Here is a 19334-nt window from a genome sequence, read left to right on the forward strand (position 1 = left end):
TGAGCTTGATCTTTATTATGTACAAAATATATGAATATTATTTCCTCAGTGATCATTCAGGATATGTCCGCCCACCCATGGTGCCTCGCAGTCTTAATAGTGACATTTCTTATTTCGGTGTCGGTGGGAAGCAAGCAGTTTTCTTCATTGGCCAATCAACTAGAGTAAGTTTCAAAATTTATAGCCCTTGGAATAAGTGCTTCAATTCAATAAAGGTTTAGTTAACTTCAGATTAATTCAAGAATCAATAGAATGGAGAGCAAAAATAGTGTACAGTTATGAAGAAAATCTTGAGTGTAAAGAACAGTCTGTACAATTTGTAGATCAGTATCTCAGTAAATCTTTTTGTTTCTGTAACAGTTTGAAGTTTTAGGAAATCATTACTGCTCGTATCACAAGGCAATTACAAAAATAAGCCGTTTCTGTGCTGAAATTTGGGGTGTCTATTAAGTTTAAAGGAAATAATTATTTACTTGATTACATGGTGCAGCATTTATTTTGTTTCCTCTGCATGTACTTATTGTGTTTTTCTATAGATGATAACCAAACCAGCTGAATCTCAAGATGTACATGAATTAATACTTTCTAAAGATGATTTTGAAAAGAAGGAAAAAAATAAAGAGGCAATATATAGTGGATTCATCAGAAATAGAAAGGTAATATGATGCTTAGTCTTTCTTGAGGTTTTTAATTTAGAATTAATGAGAAATTATGTTCAGTTTTTTCAGTGTAACTTAACACTCCCAATTAGTGTTTGAAATATGTTTAAAATGTATGGATGGAAGTTTTCCAATTGATAAATCTATATAACGTGATGACAAGTTTCTATTGAAGATGGACAGATTGAATTCTAATGCTCTTGCATAATTTGCCTGGATGCCTGTAACTGCTTAATTTTAAAATAACCTCAGGTTATTCAACTGGAGTTGAATTTAAATTACACTGAGACAGATGTAATAAGGAGTTTTTGTCCACGAAATATTGTTAGCGAGTTTTGAGACGATTTGTAGCTCAGGCTGAGGTTCTGGATGTGAGTTTGCTCGCTGAGCTGGAAGGTTCGTTTTCAGATGTTTCGTCACCGTACTAGGTAACATCAGTGAGCCTCCGACGAAGAGCTGGTGTTATGTCCCGCTTTCTGTTTATCTGGCTAGGTTTCCTTGGGTTGGTGATGTCATTTCCTGTGTTGGTGATGTCATTTCCTGTTCTGGAATAGGAAATGACATCACCAATGCAGGAAATGACATCACCAACCCAAGGAAACCTAACCAGATAAATAGAAAGCGGTTCATAACACCAGTGCTTCATCGGAGGCTCACTGATGATGTTACAGAGTATGGTGACGAAACGTCTGAAAACGAACCTTCCAGCTCAGTGAGCAAACTCACATCCGTGAAATATTGTTTCCAGGGACAGGATATATAAGTTAGACTGTTAGACAAATGTAGTGACTGTGTTTCGAGATTATAGTTCCAAAATGTTTCACATTCATAAAACTTTCTTTTACAAAACGTTGTGTATTTTTTAAAATAGGCCACCGATTCAATGCACATCACCAGTGAAGATGAACGATTCCTCCACAGTCTCATTGTGGAAGAAAAAGACAAGGAAAGTTTTACTGCAGTAATAATCACAGGAGTTCAGCAGGCCCATGTGCAGTACCTGAAAAATTACTTTCACCTATGGACCAGACAGTTGGCGTGAGTGACAGCTGTTCTTCTTAAAATAAAAAAAATTATCAACACTTCATTGTTGAAAGCCATAGGTCTTGATATGACTTTCTAATTGCAGCTATAGATCACCTATATTTACAGTGTAATCTTTGAAAACTTTTTCTGGACCATGTTAAGTAGACTGACATTTTGAATAATTGTAAAGTACATTTCAAAAGGACTCATTAGGTTGGAATAGTTGTAGAATAAAACGTTAAAGTTTGAAATGTAGTTATTTAAGTTATAGTAGTAGGATGTCCCTATGTATTTTATGGATTATTGTGTGTGGGGCAATAATTTTCCTACCTTTACTAACTAGATACATTTTATTTTTGTGTGAGCAAACCGTTTACAACGTGACTAAAAATCCTGAAAGAACTGAGGATGCTAGAAATCAGGAATAGAGACAGAAATTTCTGGGATAAAAAGACTTAGCTGGTCTGGCAACATCTGTGGAGACAAAGCAGAATTAAGGTTTTGGGACCATTGACATTTCTACAGAAGTGATTTTAGTGAGGAAAAGTTGGGGTGGGGGAAATTTGGGAGGAGTAAACAGTATTTGGAGATGAAGCTTGGGGAGAAATCCACAGTTGGGCACACAAAGGAATAGGTAAAAGTCAGCCTGAGACCATTATTAGTTTACCATGGGTTGATTGCAGCCGTAGCCCAGGTGATGTCAAGGCCTGGTGATGGCGGGGAGCTGCAATAAGCACGTGGGACAGGGTGATTGGGGCCAAAATTATTGAACTCTATACCAAGTCCAGAAGTCTCCAGTCTTCCTGAGGGGAAAATGAGCTGTTATTCTTCCAGTTTGCATTGATCTTTACTAGAACACTGCAGCAAGCCTGAGACAGTGGTGTTGGCCATAGAACAAGGTAGTGGCAGGCAACAGGAAGCTCAGGGTCATTTTTGCAGACAAAGTGCAAGTCTTCTGCAAAGCTGTCGTCTGGTCTGAGCTTTGTCCCTGCAGTGTGCCCACGTTGTGAGCAGCAAATACAGTAGACTAGTTTGACAAAGGTATAATTATTAAAGTAAATTGCTGCTTAATCTGGAAGGTGGGAGCCTTGGATAGAGAGGAAGGAGGAAGTAAATAGGTAGATGCTATGCCTTTTGCAGTTGCAAGGAAAGATGCCTTTGGGATGCAGGAAGGTGTTGGGAGTGGAGGAGGAGCGGACCAAGGTATCCTGGAGGGAATAGTCTCTTTGGAAGCGGACTATGTGTCATATGGCATCTGGTGGAAATGGCAGAAAATGATCCTTTTGAAGTGGGTGCTAGTGGGATAGTAATTGAGGTCTGAGGAACCCTAGTGTTGCTGTAGAAGGGGTGAGGGCCCAAGTGCAGGAGATGGGTCAACCATGGTGGTGGGGAATTCTCAGTTGAAGAAGAAGCTGGACATTTCAGAGGCCCCTTTGTAGAAGGGCTCTTCATTGGAGATGGGGTGGGAGAAACTGGGAGAATGGAATAAAGACTTTACAGGAAGCAGTATGAGGATATGTAATATATAGACAAGGTAACTGGGAGTTGATGGGTTTGTAGTGGATATTGATGGCCGTTCTATCTCCGGAAATGGAAACCGGTTTGAGGAGGGCAAGGGAGGAGTCAGATAGAGGAGTCACAGTGAGAGTGGGATGGAATTGGTAGCAAAGTTGATTCCAATTCCAGATGAAGCAGCACCAATGATGTCTTCAGTGAACAGGAGAAAGAGTGTGGATGGGTATCTGTGTGAGACTGGAATAAGGAATATTAGAGACAGGCATAATTGTGGGCATCCATTCAAAATGTAATCAGTTAACTTTCTTTCTGGACCAATACTGAGCCAAAATAGGATGTTTCCTTCGAGATGGATGACACTTTAAACCTTAAACAAAACTATTGTGTACTCTGAGAAATATTTTGAGTCATCGATAAACATTCTGAGAATTACCAGATGTAAATTTTCTAGCTCACGGAAAATGTAGGCGAAGAAAAGATTGTTTGCAACCACTGTCTGTATCAGTTTTAAATTGGTGACAATTGCTTCTTTACACATTATCATTTTTTTTAAAGTAAAGGTTTGCTACTGCTTGATACATCACCTAATTCTGTGACGAAAAATTCTGAAGGACTAGCTAAGGGGCTAAATTCGTAGGCAAACTGAACTCATGGCATGGTATTTTTTCAGGCAGTTTGTTGACCTATTTATTTTGCGTAAATTATGTACTTTAGCATTCTGATTTTAAAATTACTGTTTGTTTCAACTTCATGAAATACTTCAATATGTTTGCTTTGTTTTTAGCCACATATACCATTACTACATTCATGGACCTAAAGGAAATGATATGACAGCTACCAAAGAAATAGGACCCTTTAACAACATTGATATTGAGGTAATATTATAACATTAATTTTCATGCAGTTTCCTTAAATGTTTAAATTAAAGCAGAAGACTATGAAGGTGGGAAATCTGAAATACAAGCAGAAAGCACTGGGTGTCCCTACATCCAAGGGTTACAGCTGTTTAAGAAACACATCATCGCCATAATTTTCAGAGGAATTGGAGATGGGCAGTAAATGATGGCCTAGTTAGTTATGCCTGTATTCTAACTTTTTTAAAAAACTAAGCAAATCTAAGCCTGAAGATCTACATCCCAGGGTACTTAAGGAAGTGGCTCCAAAAATAGTGGATGCATTGGTAGTCATCTTCTAGAATTCTGTAGACTCAGAAACAGCCCCTGCTGTTTGGAGGGTAGATAATGTCATTGTAATATTTAGAAAGGCGTTATAGACCAGTAAGCCTAATGTTGGTAGTGTGGAAATTTCTGAAATCCATTTTCAAGGACTTTATAGTGGAGCATTTAAAAAGCAGTGGCAGGATTAGACGGTCAGCATGGATTTATGAAGAGGAGATAAAGCTTGACAAATCTGTTGGAATTCTATTTTAATGTAACTAGTAAAGTTGATAAGGGGGAGCCAGTCGATGTGGTATATTTGGACTTGCAAAAAAGTATTTGACAGTGTTTGATTATTGCAAGACTAGAGCACATGGGATTGGGCGGGAGTGCATTGAGACAGATAGAAAACTGGTTGGCAGAGAGGAATTAATGGGTCCTTTTTCAATTTGGCAGACAGTAACTAGCGGAATGCCACAAGGATTGGTGCTGACATCCCAGCTATTCACCAAATATATTGGGATAACAAGATGTAGAGCTGGATGAACACAGCAGGCCAGGCAGCATCAGAGGAGCAGGAATGCTGACGTTTCGGGTCTGGACCCTTCTTAGAAATAATTTCTGAAGAAGGCTCCAGACCCGAAATGTCAGCTTTCCTGCTCTTTTAATGCTGCCTGGCCTGCTATACATCTTGTTATCTCAGATTCTCCAGCATCAGCAGTTCCTACTATGTCCTCAAGATACATTTATGATTTAGATGGAAGAACAAAATGTAACATCAAGTTTGCAGATGTTACCAAGTTGGGTGGGAGAGTGAACTGTGACAAGGATGCAGAGTTCCTTCAGCATGATTTGGACAGGTTGGTTGAGTGGGCAAATCAATGGCAGATGCTGTATAATTTGGATAAATGTGAGATTATTCACTTTTTAGAAGTAAAAGCAAGAAGGCATATTACTGATAATGGAAACTGCAATCGCTGGAGAATCCAAGATAACAAAGTGTGAAGCTGGATGAACACAGCAGGCCAAGCAGCATCTCAGGAGCACTTGAGATGCTGCTTGGCCTGCTGTGTTCATCCAGCTTCACACTTTGTTATCAAGGCATATTACTACCTGATTGGCTGTAAATTTGAACAACAGAATGTGCAGCAGGACCCCGATGTCCTTGTGCACCAGTTGCTGAAGGTAAGCAGATGCAGCAGGTAGTAAAGAGGGCAAATGGTATGTTGGCCTTCATGGTGAGGAAGGATGCTCTTGCTTTTGGGAGTGCTGCGAAGGTTTACCAAGCTGATTCCAGGGATAGTGGGACTGATGTATGAGGAGAGATTGACTAGGTTAGGATTGCTTTTTGCTGGAGTTAAGATGAATGAGGGGGAATCTCATAGAGACTTATAAAATTCTAACAGGACTAGACAGGGTAGATGCAGGGAGGATTCGATGAGATTATTTAGAACAGATGAGACGTTTCTTCACCCAAAGAGTGGTGAGCCTGTGGAATTCACTACCACAGGAAGTAATTGATGCAAAAACATTGGACGTATTCAAGAGGCAGCTGGATATAGCATATGGGATCAAATGTTATGGGGAGGAAGCAGGATTAGGCTACTGAGTTGGATGATAAGCCATGATCGTGATGAATGGCGGAGCAGCTTCAAAAGGTCAAATGATCTGCTCCTGTCTTCTATATTTCTATGTAAATCTGGTAGCATTTAAATGCAGTGAAATGAAGTTAATATTTCTAGTTGAAAATGACTCTTTTTAGAACTGAAGGAAGGTTGAAATGTGATGAGGGGAATTACATAAAAGCCTGGAATGAGGTGAGGTGTTTGTATGCTTATTAATGAGAGAAAAATATTTTGTAGGTCCATTCCAAAAAGCTATTGTGACTATATTTTCATTGTTGAATAGCACATTTAAAACCTGCCATTCTTAATTTTTCCAATCTCTACTTCGGCCACATTCTTGACAGCATTTTCCTTCAATGGCATTTATTTTTATTTCAAACAAGTAGGTAGATATTTTTTAAATTACTCTATTACTTCATATTAAAAGGCTATATTAAGTCAGTGTTTGCTAATTTTTGGTTACGAGGAGAGTAGAGTCAGTTTTGGAAGAATTTTTTAATCTAGAATGTCAAGGACATTAAGTAAAATCAATTCATGGAATCATAGAATGGTTACAGCACAGAAAGGGACCGTGCATGTTAGGTTGTCTGCAAAAACAACTCAGGAAGTCCATTTTCCAGCTATTATTTATTATTTCGTTGCAAGACTATTATGTAACATTTTACCAAAACCTTTGAAGTCTATGTACACAAAATTAGCTGTCTTTGTTAAATCATTAAAAAATCCAAAGTAATTAAGCACAATTTACCTTCGACACAACTGTACTAGCTTTCCATGATTAATCCACAGTTGAACAAGTGACTTAATTTTCCTTGCATTATTGTTTGTTAAAACCTCCGTACCAATAAAATCTGTTGGTGGACTTTCCTTGTTTATAAAAGTTTAAGGCTTAAATATTTACAGTATTTCAATTTTGTAGCATCACTTCTGCATCCAAGAAGGATTGAAAGATTAGGACCTGTGTGTCTACAGTTTACTCCCTTGATTTGCCTCAGCATCCTTGGGTGCAGTGTATTTTTTAGTTCTGGTGATCACCTTTAAGTACAGTTGTTATTTTGTTGGTTTAGCTTGCTGCCATTTCTGACTGTGACTTCTGTAGCATTCCCTTCTTTGGTTTGATAAAGAAAACAGTAATTTAGTATCTCAGCAATGCCTTTACCTTCATGTATGGATCATGTTTTTGGTCCTTAATCAGCTTCAACTGTCATCTCACCGTACTCCTGTTTATATGATAGAGAGGACCTATGAATTTCTTTTTATGTTTACTATCAGTCACACCTTGAGTCAGTTTTGGTCTCTTTCTTTGTTTCTCTTATTTGTTTATTTTTACTTATTCCCTTCCGAACATTGTATATTCACACTCTGTCTCTTGTTTTTAGAGTCAGCTTAATCTCTGTCTCATGTGCTTTTTTCTGCTTCAACTCTCTCCCTTTTATCATCCTTGGAACTCAGTCTTAGCTTGTAACTTTTCCGCTTGTGGCAATATACTTCAATTTTACCTGGACAATGTGTTCTTTAAAGGCATTGTTCTGTTGAGGTTTTCCCTACCAGTCTGTAATTCCTGTTTACTTACAACAGATCCATTCTGACCACGTTGCTATCTTAATTTTAGATATTTCCTTTTCTATGGCTAAACTAGACGTCATTCTATGATCGCTGTTCCCTAAATGACCCTCCGTTGATTCTTGATTCACTTGTCCCACTCCATTCTCCAGAACCAGATCCAGCAATACGTCCTTTGCTGGGCTGGAACCCATTGTGATCAAGAAATTGTTTTTCAGCTACACTGCTGTGGGTCTGGAGTCATATGTACCAGACAGGATAAGGACAGCAGATTTCCTTAAAGAACAGGATGAACTTTTATGATGTTCAAATATAGTTTAGCATTTTCCATTGCTGAGACAAGCTTTTAACTCTGGATTTAATTTGCACTAATAAATTCCGTGGTGGGATGTGAACACTTGTCCTCAGAGCATTAAATTAAGCCTCTAGGTTACCAGTCTGGTGACACTACACAGAGCTGCTGTATTCCCCTTATACTTATTAGTGTAATGGTATTTCTGATCTTTTTAATTCTAGCCCAATGGATTCAGTCCATGGCTCTTCTAGAACATTATCTCTGCTGTAATATGATGTATGCTGTAATATTTTCAATCGTTATAAATAACCCTCTTCATTCCGTTCCTGAACACTTGATATCTTGGGATATTTAGTATCCTGTCCAGCCTTTATTGATGTTTTATTGTTGCAGCATCTTATTCCAATATGTGTATTTGCACTGTACCTTATCAAATTTTATGTACAATTTCCAGTAACTTAATTAAGAATGTATGGCATTTCCTAAAGTCTTATTACATCTAATACGTTAATGTTTCTTAGACTAGCGCTGTATGTTTCTTCTAGCCCTTAATGCCCTTGTTTATTGCTCCGGATTATATTTCCTAAGCTTCTGACAATTTGACTTAATCTCTCAGTACCAGCAAATGCTTCAACAGAACGTTACCCGTTTAGGTGCAACTTATTTAGCCTGTGCGGGCCTTGCGTCCTCCAGAGCCAGACCCTTTCTGTGCACTCTGATGTTTACAGCACAAGAGGCCCTTGGCCTATTATGTCTAAATGGGTTAACAAGATCTGACTATGCAAAGTCCATTTTCCAGTCGCCTTGGAGGCAATGGCTATGCGTGTGAAGTGTCTAAGTACTGCTCAAATGTTACACGAGATTCTGACTCAACCACCCTTCCCGGCAATGCGTTCACCCTTAAGGTGAAACAATTCTCCTCAACTTCCCTTGTAGCCCTTGTCACAAAGTTGGATGGAGTACTTGTGGATTGGAAAGCAAGACTTCAGAATTTGTTTGTAAAGTGATGTTGGGGAAGAATACATGATCCCTTTTAAAAGATGATGTGTTTTTTGTAGGCTTGGAGATTTAAAAAATTGTCTACGAGTAGCAGCAGGCACAGAGTTCCTGAAATTGAAACATTTGTATCAAACGCCTGTATGGTTAGCAAGCCAGGCTGTAGTTTTGTTTTGTTATATTGGTAACCAGTTTGAATATCAGCCAATTAATTTAAACAAGGCACATGTAAATTTAAATCTGATGGTTTTGACAACCTACGACCAATCCTGTTGAAAAAAATGGTAGGTCATCAAGGGTATAAAAGAAGAGGATATTTGAAAATTGATGTGAGAGCAACTGCCATCTGTTGAAGTTAACCAAAAGCTCAAAAGAGAAATTACAGGCTCTCAGAATTAGCTAAGCACTCAGAAAATCATTGTCTGACTAAAGGTATAGGTACTAAAGCTAATATCCCTGACACAAGAATTCAGAGAAAGGCATTCCGGACTGAGCATCAGCAGAGAGGACGTGGAGCATTCTAGAAGACGCATCCTGGCTGTGTTTGGTTTATATAAGTGGGACTTGTATTTTTTCGAACAGCATCCCATTAGATATTTTTATTTGGGAATAGTTGATAGTTAAGGGGGGAATTATTCAGTGTGTTATTTCTGTTAATTTGTTCACTGTTACATAAATAAGTTGTTACTTGATAATAGAGTGACTGTCAAGAGTTCATTTCATTTAACCTCCCATTTATAACATTGGGAGATGAGAGTCAGGTTATACCACTGTTCAGTCTTCCTTTAACAGATTGAGGCAAGGCAAGCTTCTCTGGGTGCTTCAGTTTCAGTTATTGGAGTTGTGGAGAGGGATCGACCTCTGTTTATAACACCTTCTATCTCTTACCACAAATCTGTGCTTCCTGGTTATTGACCCCTCTACTGTTTTCCTGTCCACCCTATCTGTGCTCCTCAGTTGTACACCTCTATCAAATCCCTTCTCAACCTTCACTGCTCCATGGAAAACATCCCAGCCGATCCAATCTTACCTCATAGCTTACACCCTTCAGCCCAGGCAGCATCCTGATAAATCTCCTCTATCTTCTCTAGTACAATTGCTTACGTCCTATATTGTGAACAGAACTACACACACTACTCGAGTTGTATCCTAACCAGCATAACCTTGCTCAGGTATTCTGTGTCTTTGCTAATAAAAGTAAGTATTCCAGATGCTGCCTTAACTGCCCTACCAATCTGATCTTCCTTCAAAGATCTCTGGGCATGCTTGCCCAAAGTCTGTTTTTATCTTCACTACTTGCCATGGTCCTACCATCCCTTGCCTTGTTTGTTACTGCTCCTGAACCCCTCTGTTCTCTGGGCTGAATTTCATTTCACATTGTTTTGCCTAGCTGAACATTCCATTGCAGTTATGACTATCCTGTTCTCTGTTTACCACTGCAGAAAGTTTTGTGTTGTCTGTCAACTTCTTGATTATACCCAGTACATTTAAGTCCAAGTCATTAATGTGCATCACAGTTAGATTGTGGCTCAAAATCATATCTTGCAGAATCCCAATGGAAACAGAATTCCAGTCATGGAAGCCTTCCTCTTCTGTCACTATGTGCCTTCTGCTTCTCTGCTAGTTTTGGATCCATGTGCCTTGGGTTCCATGTGCTCTTCCTTTTTCAATCAGACTGCCTTAACAAACCTTATCAAAGCCCTGCTAAGTCCAGGGAGACCACATCAGAAGCATTGCTTCTATTATTCCTGGTTACCTCTCCGACATCTTAGATCAGATTTGCCAAATGTGACGTTCTCTTCAAATTTTCTGCCTTCCTTTTGTCTTGTTCTCCTTCCACCTGCCCACATGCACGCGCGCACACTCTCACGTGCGTTAATCTGTTTTACCCACCAATGCCAGTACTCAGGAGTAGATGGCACCAAGACTGGTCTGGAAATTACTTCTTTTGAGGTCTTGCCAATATTTTTCCAAATTCCCTGAAAGTTTTCTGCGGGAGCTCATTCCTCTTTATGCTATGTCATTGGTAGAGCTAGGGAACACGGGCTCTGCCTCCTCCCTCAGAACTTGTATTTCTTTAGAATCAGTAGTTTTAAAACAGGTCCTGATAATGCAACATCATCACTATAACTTATGGAAACTGCTTTAGTGGGAATGTTAGTTTAGTCAGATAATATGAAAATCTAATTGTAAAAAGCAATTTTTACAATATCTTGGTTGGATTTGTCTTGCCTGTTTAATCAAATGGGGAGTATCAGTCATTTGTTACCAGATGCTTGAGTACTCACCTATTTTGATTGTTTTCCCTTGAAAGCTCTGTACTTTGTACTAGAAGTAATCCTACACCATAATTGTGATTAGAACTATATTTGTTATAGGAAGACCAATAAAAGCAAATGCTGATATCCACAGTAAGTTGCACCCAAACAGACTAAATACATTTTTTTCAACACTGTCCAGTCTGCTAGTTTGTGGTTCTGACAGTGTGAAATTGACTGGGTCATTCAGTCATTTGCAGCTTCATAAATTTTAAGTGGCTTCCACTTATTCTCCTGATTTATCTCCAATACCTCTAATTAAATATTTTTAAATTAAGGAAAGTTATAGTAAAGAACTGTGTATTTTAAATGGGTTTGTTCTGCTATATGCAGATCGGATGATGTGACTTGCTTAATTGTTGATGTGGTTTCAAAGTTTTTTTTTCATGTTTTTGTGTTAGATCTCAATGTTTGAGAAGGCAAAAGTCCCTAAGATTGTGAATTTAAGGGAAATAAAAGATGACATGCAGACACTCTTCATCAACACAGCTGCAGACTGCTTTGAATTTAAAGCGCATGTAGAAGGAGAAGGTGTTGTTGAAGGAGTAATACGGTATCATCCATTCCTGTACGACAAAGAAACTTATCCTGAAGACGTTAGCTGCACATTCAGTAAGCATACTTCTGACATTTGGCATTTTATTGTCTTTTTTCCAACTTCCACCGCGACCATCTGAGTTCTGTTTTCAGCATCTGTGGTACAAGTGTACAATGCTAATTTGTTTCTTGTGACATTACTCTCAAAATCTGAGACCACCAATATACAGTCAGCAATTCTTCTTTTACCATTACAGAAATTCACTTTAACCACTCAAAGCAAGGCATACTGAACTTGTGTTATAACTTAAGTTTTATGAGATTATAAATAGGAGTACATAAAGAGAAAGTTCTTAAGGAGCATAGAGCTGCTATTTCATTAGGAGGTGGTGACTGGTAGTAGAATTAAGCTGAAGGTCAGGTAGCCTCAGACATTGCTTGAAATTGAGAAGTAGAGCTTCACTGTTCGTGTCACTCTGCATTGCAAACAAGCCATTCAGTCAACTGAGCTAACTCACTCCCAAATTGGCCCATGAAGCCCATTTCACTGTTCACACTGATACCAGTCCTGTGTATCTCCTTACCCTTGATGACCAAAAATCTGTTGACAGCTCTTGAGTGTACTGAAATAATTAGACATATGTGAATGATCAGCGTAGAGAAACCCAGATTAGTGGATAGCGCCCATTCTGTCCTTATCCATATTACAGATTGTTGTAAACGCTCATGATATTGACATTTCTTCTTTTTGTGAAGTTGCAAAATGCTTACCTATCATTTTGAGTGTTGAACCTAATTATAAACCCTTGGATTCATAAGTGAATTGTGTTTTTTCTGACTGCAAATGTATGTTGAATTTGTTCAACCTATAAGTAACTTCTGTAATAAGTATATTAGAACATGGTAGAAAATGAGTACATTAGCAGCAGGAGAATGACAGGAAAAAGAATTGCAGTACCACAACTAATATTTCGAACTCTTTAAACATTTTTCATTTTTGTCTGTTTTAAGATACTGTTGAAGATGATGAGGAAGACTGTTATTCTGTTGATAAAGGAGCCAGAGGCAAAAGACCCATATTTGAATGCTTTTGGAATGGAAGGTTGATTCCCTACACCACAGTGGAAGAGTAAGATTGAGCAAATTATTTAATTAATTTGTTTTGCAGATTTCTTTTGGGCCTGTTCTTTTCTTTTCCTGCCTATAATAATTTTACTGGAGTGTGATTGTGCAGCCCTTTTTTTTTGAGTTTATTCCTTACCCAAATCTCTTATGAAACTAATGTAAGGTCATCACAGCCAATTCTGTTATGCCTTAGAATCATACATACTTACGAGTAATTTCCGCCCCATTCTTTGACATCTCTGTTGCTGTTTACAGTAGGGTCTGTATGTCCTCTGTTTCTAAATCTACTGTTTATCTGCACACTCAGTAACTGAAGTTTCAAATTGCTCATTATGGTTCAAATAGCTTCACAGCATCAAAATATCTTAATTACAGCCTTCTGATGAAATAGCAAAAACAGCACAATATTAGCAAGATCATTCTGCTTGTTACAGTTACTGAAGTGCTGTTTGATGTTTATTTTTCTAGTTTTGAGTTTTGTGCACCCCCTAAGAAAAGAGGACTGGTGGCACTGGAATGTTTCAACAGGATCTCGGGGGTGCTTTTTACAAATGATAAATTTCAGGTCAGCACCAACAAATTGACATTTATGGATTTGGAACTGAAGTTGAAGGATAAGAACACACTTTTCACACGTGTTGTGAATGGCCAGGTATGGACATCTAATTTGTGCATAACTAATCAGGAAAACAAAATTATAAATAGTTTAATTATTTTAATTCGTTATGTAAGAACATGCGGTCTGCTGTTTCTTAATTGCACTAAGATCAAGCAGTATTAAATTGATAAGCAATATGTTTTTCATCTCAAGTGCCCTTTTTACCAAAGGCCATGCGCAATCCACTTAATCCAAGTCCCACACCTTCTGGCTATGAAACTATGTATATTTAGATAAAGATTTTCAAAATTTATTGACCATGAAATTCCTCACATCAGTTTCTGCTTCGTAATGTTACTTTGCTGGAACTCCAGTGGTAACTACTGTGTGGCTATATGGGTTTTTTTTAACTGCACCTCTGATGAAGCCAGTAGATCTGCCAAATTATGTACAAGCTGACAGTAGTCAGATTCATATTGAGTAGGAGAAGCTGTGAGCCCTGTCCTCTGGCTTGGAAATGCAATCCCTGTACAGGGTAACCAATCATTTGATACAAGAAATTAAATTTATCCACAGTCTGTTCAGTTTGAAGGATTATTAAGTGGAGTTTCATGGAATTGCTGTGTGCAAGCTAAAATAGTTTACTTTTTGCAAAAATTTGCCATGATAATAGATGTAGTCTTAGTAAATTGATTGGGCGGCACAGTGGCTCAGTGGTTAGCACTGGTTCGACTGGACCCGGGTTCAATTCCACCCTGGGGTGACTCCGTTAAGTTTGCACATTCTCCCTATGCCTGTGTGGGTTTCTTCTGAGTGCTCCAGTTTCCTCCCACAGTCCAAAGATGTGCAGGTTAGATGGATTGGCCATGCTAAATTGCCCATAGTGTTCAGGGATGTGTGGATTAGGGGGATAGGTCTGGGTGGGATGCTGTTTGTGTCAGTGTGGATTTGTTGGGCCGAAAGGCCTGTTTTCACACTTTAGGGATTCTATGTTTCGAAAAGGAAAATTTCTGGAGAAGTGCGGAGCATTGAGCAATGACATATTTGATGTCAAGAGAGGCTACTTATTTATTTGCTCTAAACATTTGGAAAAAATGGTCCAGGATTAATGAAAACTTGGTGCAGCAATGCAATGTAAGAGGACACTCCAAGGAGCTAGTTAAGGATAGAAACTTTTACCAGATATTTATAGTAGTTTGTTACCCCTTGAACCTTTTGCTTTTTTTTTGCGTCCAACCTCTGCTTTGGAGGCTGACAGATATTTTGCTAGCACCTAGTTCCAATATAATGGTATTTTAGAAGTGGTGTTTAAGATGTATCTTTGCCCCTAAATTCTCCCTTTTCTCCTGTGATGGAGATCTCCACTTCTGTATAAGAATGAGAATGCTGCAAATATCTTTCATCTAATTTCTCCATTATTCTTGAACATGCCATCCTGGGTCTATGTCTCATATTTTAATTTTACTAACCAGTAGTGTCAAAGTGCGGTATTTATTGTTCTAATAACTTTCATAATTTTAATATCTGTTGTGCAAGCCTTCAATCTTTACACAACAAAAGACCAGTTTTTGAACCTTTTTTCTCCTAGTAACCTCCAAAGTTTGGTATTATGAAGCGATTTTTGATTTTGTGGCCTAAGGCTATTTTATCCTGCCTAGTGCTGGTGGTAATTTCTAATTCACAGATAGTCTTTGTACATTTTGCTTCTGATATGAGTAATATTTGACATAAAATCCTCTTTCAGGAGCAAAGAATGAAGATAGACAGAGAGTTTGCAATGTGGCTTAAAGAATGCCATGAGAAATATGACAAACAAATAAAGTTCAGTTGTTATAAAGGCACAATCACAAGAAGTGATCTACCATCTAAAAGAATGCAGAGTCCTTGGGCTTTATATGCTGGTATTGAGTGGGATGGCAAAACCTTCAAAGCAGGAGACTTGGTAAGTTTCTGTGCATTGAATATTAATATTAGCATTGATACCACACACGGAAATTAGCCAGCTTAAATGATCTTCCTTTTGTCTCTGGATTGCCAAACTCTAAAGTGCCTCTGATAATGGGTGTTTACATATCCTCAGTACAAAAAAAATGCTTGATAATGCCTGGTTAGACAACTTGTGCTTTCTTTTGTTTGTTTGACTCCAGATATTTTTGTTAGGAGGACTAAATAATTGACCAGTTCCAGGCTTCATTTGATTATTTTGCTCTTGGTGCTGTTTTTTGACTATTCATAAGTGCATCTTACTGGGTGTCCTGAAGAACAATAGCAACATTTGAATTTCTCTCAATTCTTAAAAGCTCGACTGAGCAGCTTGATTTACATAGCAAGATGTTGAACTTGTATCCCTCATTTCAGTTGTAGTGGTTGCAGTTGTGTTGGCTAACTATCAGCGATGAAGGGAAAATTGAGTTGGAGTTGATGCTTACCATTATCCAGTGGGACCCTGTTTGGGAGTATGTGCTAGGTGTTGGAAAGATGTGGGTTTATGGGAGATTAACATCTGACATCGCGCTTACTTTGGTCGAACATTTAAAAGTGAATTATCAGGTAGGAACCTGTATCTGGAAATATAATCCCGAAAACAAACAAAAGCTTCAGGATGGAGGAGGAATTGGTTAAAAGGAAAATAGAGGCTTGAAAAAAAGTTGAGTTTAAAGATTTTAGTAACTCACTTTTGAGCTTTTATTTTGTAAACGTTCTAAATAACCTATAAACCAAGACACTATAATGGCTGATATTCATCAAATTCCAGCAGTAATCCATAAAATTAGCTTAATTTTCTGTTTCTCTATGACATCCAACAGCATTGCTATTCCTGAACCCCTGAAGTCCTGATCTTTGTTACGGCCTCAATTATTTACATTATCTGTTAATTTGGACAGTGGAATAGAAAGTCATACATCCAAATTTGCTGATGACACAAACTTACCTGTCATTGTAGACCGTGTAGATCCCCTGAAATTACAATGGGGTATTGATAATGTAAGTGAGTTGATATAACTAGCAGATGGAGTACAATGTAAACCAGGATAAGGTTATCAAATTTGGACTGAATAAGGATAAATCAGGGTTCTTTCTGGATAGTATGAAATTAAATACAATGGATGTCCTAAGAAACTTGGGGGGTTCAAGTGCATAGATCTTTAAAATGTCACAAACAGTTGTGGAAAATAATCAAGAAAACATGTGAACTGCTGTCCTTAATATCTAGGGAACCAGAGTAAAAGGGCGCAGAAGTTATTCTTCAGTTATGCAAAACGCTGATTAGACCCTACTACTGTGAACAAATCTGGGCATCATGCCTTAGCAAGAATATATTAGCCACAGAGGGAATACAACATAGGATTTCAAGAATGATACATAACTTCAGGGGTTAAGTTGAAGAGAGCTTGTACAAATTAGGCCTGTTTTCTCTGGGAGCTAGGTTAAGGAAGTGATCTGAATGAAGTATTCAAGATATTAACAGGAAAGACAGAATAGATAAAGATATACTATTTCCACTCATTCTGGATTCTAGAAATAGGGAGCATAGTCAGAGAATTAGAGCAAGACTATCATGTGAGATATTAGGAAGCGCTTCTACACACAATGGACAATGTTTGGAATGCACTCCGAAAGCAGCAGTGGATCGTAGATCAGTTGTTAATTTTGAACGTCAGAAATTTTGCTTAGAAAAGGGACAAAAGCCAAATGCAAATACATGAAGGCAGGCCACAGATCTTGAGATTCCTTGAAAGCAGAGTCACAGGTAGGGGTAGTGAAGGCATTTGGTATGTTTACCTCCATTGGTCAGTACATTGAGCATAGGAGTTGGGAAGTCATGTTGCAGCTGTACAGGACATTGCTTTAGGCCACTTTTGGAATACTGCGTGCAGTTCTGGTCTCCCTGCTAAAGGACGGATGTTGTATTTTCTGAACCTTTTAAAGTTTGCACAGATGTTCCTAAGGTTGGAAGGTTTGAGCTATAGGGAGAGAGTGAATAGACAGGATATTTTTTTCTGGAGTGTCAAAGGCTGAGGGGTGACGTTGTAGAGGTTTATAAAATCACAGTCATGGATAGCGTGAATAGTCAGTCTTACCCCAGGGTAGGGCAGTCCAAAACAAGAGGGCATAAGTTTAAGATAAGAGGTAGGGGGAAGATTTAAAAGGGACTCGAGGGGCAACTTTTTCATGAGGAGGGTGATGCATGTATGGAATGAACTGCCAGAGGGAGTGGTAGAGGCTGGTATGATTACAACATTTAAGAGGCTACTGGATGGGTATGTAAACAGGAAGGGTTTAGAGGGATACAGGCTAAATGCTGGGAAATGGGACTAGATTAATTAAGGATATATGGTTGGCTTGGACAAATTGAACCGCAGGGTCTGTTAGGTGCTGTACATCTCTATGCCTATATCTCGGTGGTTGAACAGGCTTGAGTGGCTGAATGGCTGGTCCTCTTCCTGTGGTCCTAAGTAAAATCACTTGGAAGTAATCCTTATTGAATCAAATCAGTTTTCTCTGGTGTTGAGTTTTGTTGCTACTGAACAATCCTCCTGACTCTGAAGAACTAATTTGATATTTGGGATAGTTCACATTTCACCATTATGGTTAAAAATATGTTTTTCGATGCTTAGTCTTGTGTATGCCCCAATCATTTATTTTGTTCTTCGATGAACTGCCTGCTCACTCTGCTTGGTGATATCACTATTGTTAGTTGTGTGAAGATCCATTTTACTTGATGTCGCGTTCAAACTGAGTAAATCCATTGCACAAATATAGCAAGAGTATTTTGGACTGTTTCAATGTGCTTCGAAATGAAATTCATGTCATTATGTGCAATCATATGCTGAAAATGCTTTGAGTTTTCATTTTCAGTCTGTAGAATTAATTTGTGAGACACGATCTTAAAGGATATCTGTATTTCCAGGTTAAAACTATCAAAACAATGCCAATAATTTATGGACGCATAGTTCGTTTCCTTCTTTATGGCGACCATGAAGGCGATGTGTATTCTACTGGAGGAGAAGTACAAGTAGCTGTGGTTAGTAATGCTGCCAATAAAGCTCCACTGTCAAATTTTCTGTTAATCATATCCATTTATTTTGTACTTAACCTTTTATTACCTTGCTGAATTCTTGAAAGTATACAATATATTTAGAATATACAAAAATATTTAGGATTGTTGCGTATGAGTGGTAATTAGTAATTGTTATAAAAAGACCTGAGAAAATCTTATTTGTGAAATTTCAATCTCTTGTGCTGTCATTGCATTTTTTGTGGTAATGGTAGCTCTGACATAGTGCCAGTAAGCTTTTCTTTTCATTCATGGAGTCTGGGTACGATAGCTGGGCCAGCATTTATTGTGCATTATTCTCCCAGATAGGATTTGGCTGAGCAGTGTAGTTCACTGAAAAACAGGATCTCTTCTCCTGAAGTTTCATTAAATGCTGTAAACCAACATAAATATATCGGGAACACTCAAAAGGCCAGTCAGCATTATTATGATCAGAACAGGTGCAAGGTTCTGCAATTTGTGGCTCCAGATGAGGTACCCAAAATGGTTAAGTTCCCAGTTGAGGAAAGATAAGCTGGTTCTGGATTGATATTTTCCTGTGCCTTCTGTGATTACAACAAGGTTAACTTAAAAAGGATTCCTCCTCTTGGGGATATCTATCTCCCACACCCAAATAAGCAAATGTTTTAAAAGGAGCCAATTTCGCTAGGGCAGGGGTGGGGAACCTGCACCCTTTTGGGGTACTGATTGTGGCCTTTTGCCTGTTTGTCTGCAAATACTAACTCTGCCCTTTTAAATCTGTGTACCATTTTTAAAATTTTTACTGGTAACCCAGTCATGTCAAAAACTAAAAGAACATTAAAGGAAGAGAACAAAGTATTCAATGAAGAATTGGAATTGCAGTATTACGTAGTTGCTGTG

At 38.3% G+C, this 19334-nt stretch overlaps 1 protein-coding gene across 2 annotated transcripts in view; it reads left to right on the top strand.

Moving 5' to 3' along the window:
- Nucleotides 1–19334, top strand: part of smchd1 (structural maintenance of chromosomes flexible hinge domain containing 1) — a 151831-nt gene that overhangs the window by 10076 nt on the left and 122421 nt on the right. For both annotated transcript variants that reach the window (XM_048529359.2, XM_048529358.2), the window contains exons 6-14: nucleotides 50–164; nucleotides 537–656; nucleotides 1531–1697; nucleotides 3985–4075; nucleotides 11556–11766; nucleotides 12703–12820; nucleotides 13285–13468; nucleotides 15159–15356; nucleotides 18327–18440. In XM_048529359.2, coding sequence (XP_048385316.2) covers nucleotides 50–164; nucleotides 537–656; nucleotides 1531–1697; nucleotides 3985–4075; nucleotides 11556–11766; nucleotides 12703–12820; nucleotides 13285–13468; nucleotides 15159–15356; nucleotides 18327–18440 — 1318 coding nt within the window. The remainder of the gene's footprint in view (nucleotides 1–49; nucleotides 165–536; nucleotides 657–1530; nucleotides 1698–3984; nucleotides 4076–11555; nucleotides 11767–12702; nucleotides 12821–13284; nucleotides 13469–15158; nucleotides 15357–18326; nucleotides 18441–19334) is intronic.

The sequence above is a fragment of the Stegostoma tigrinum genome, chromosome 5 (assembly GCF_030684315.1).
Source record: "Stegostoma tigrinum isolate sSteTig4 chromosome 5, sSteTig4.hap1, whole genome shotgun sequence".
In the NCBI taxonomy this organism is placed as follows: Eukaryota; Metazoa; Chordata; class Chondrichthyes; order Orectolobiformes; family Stegostomatidae; genus Stegostoma; species Stegostoma tigrinum.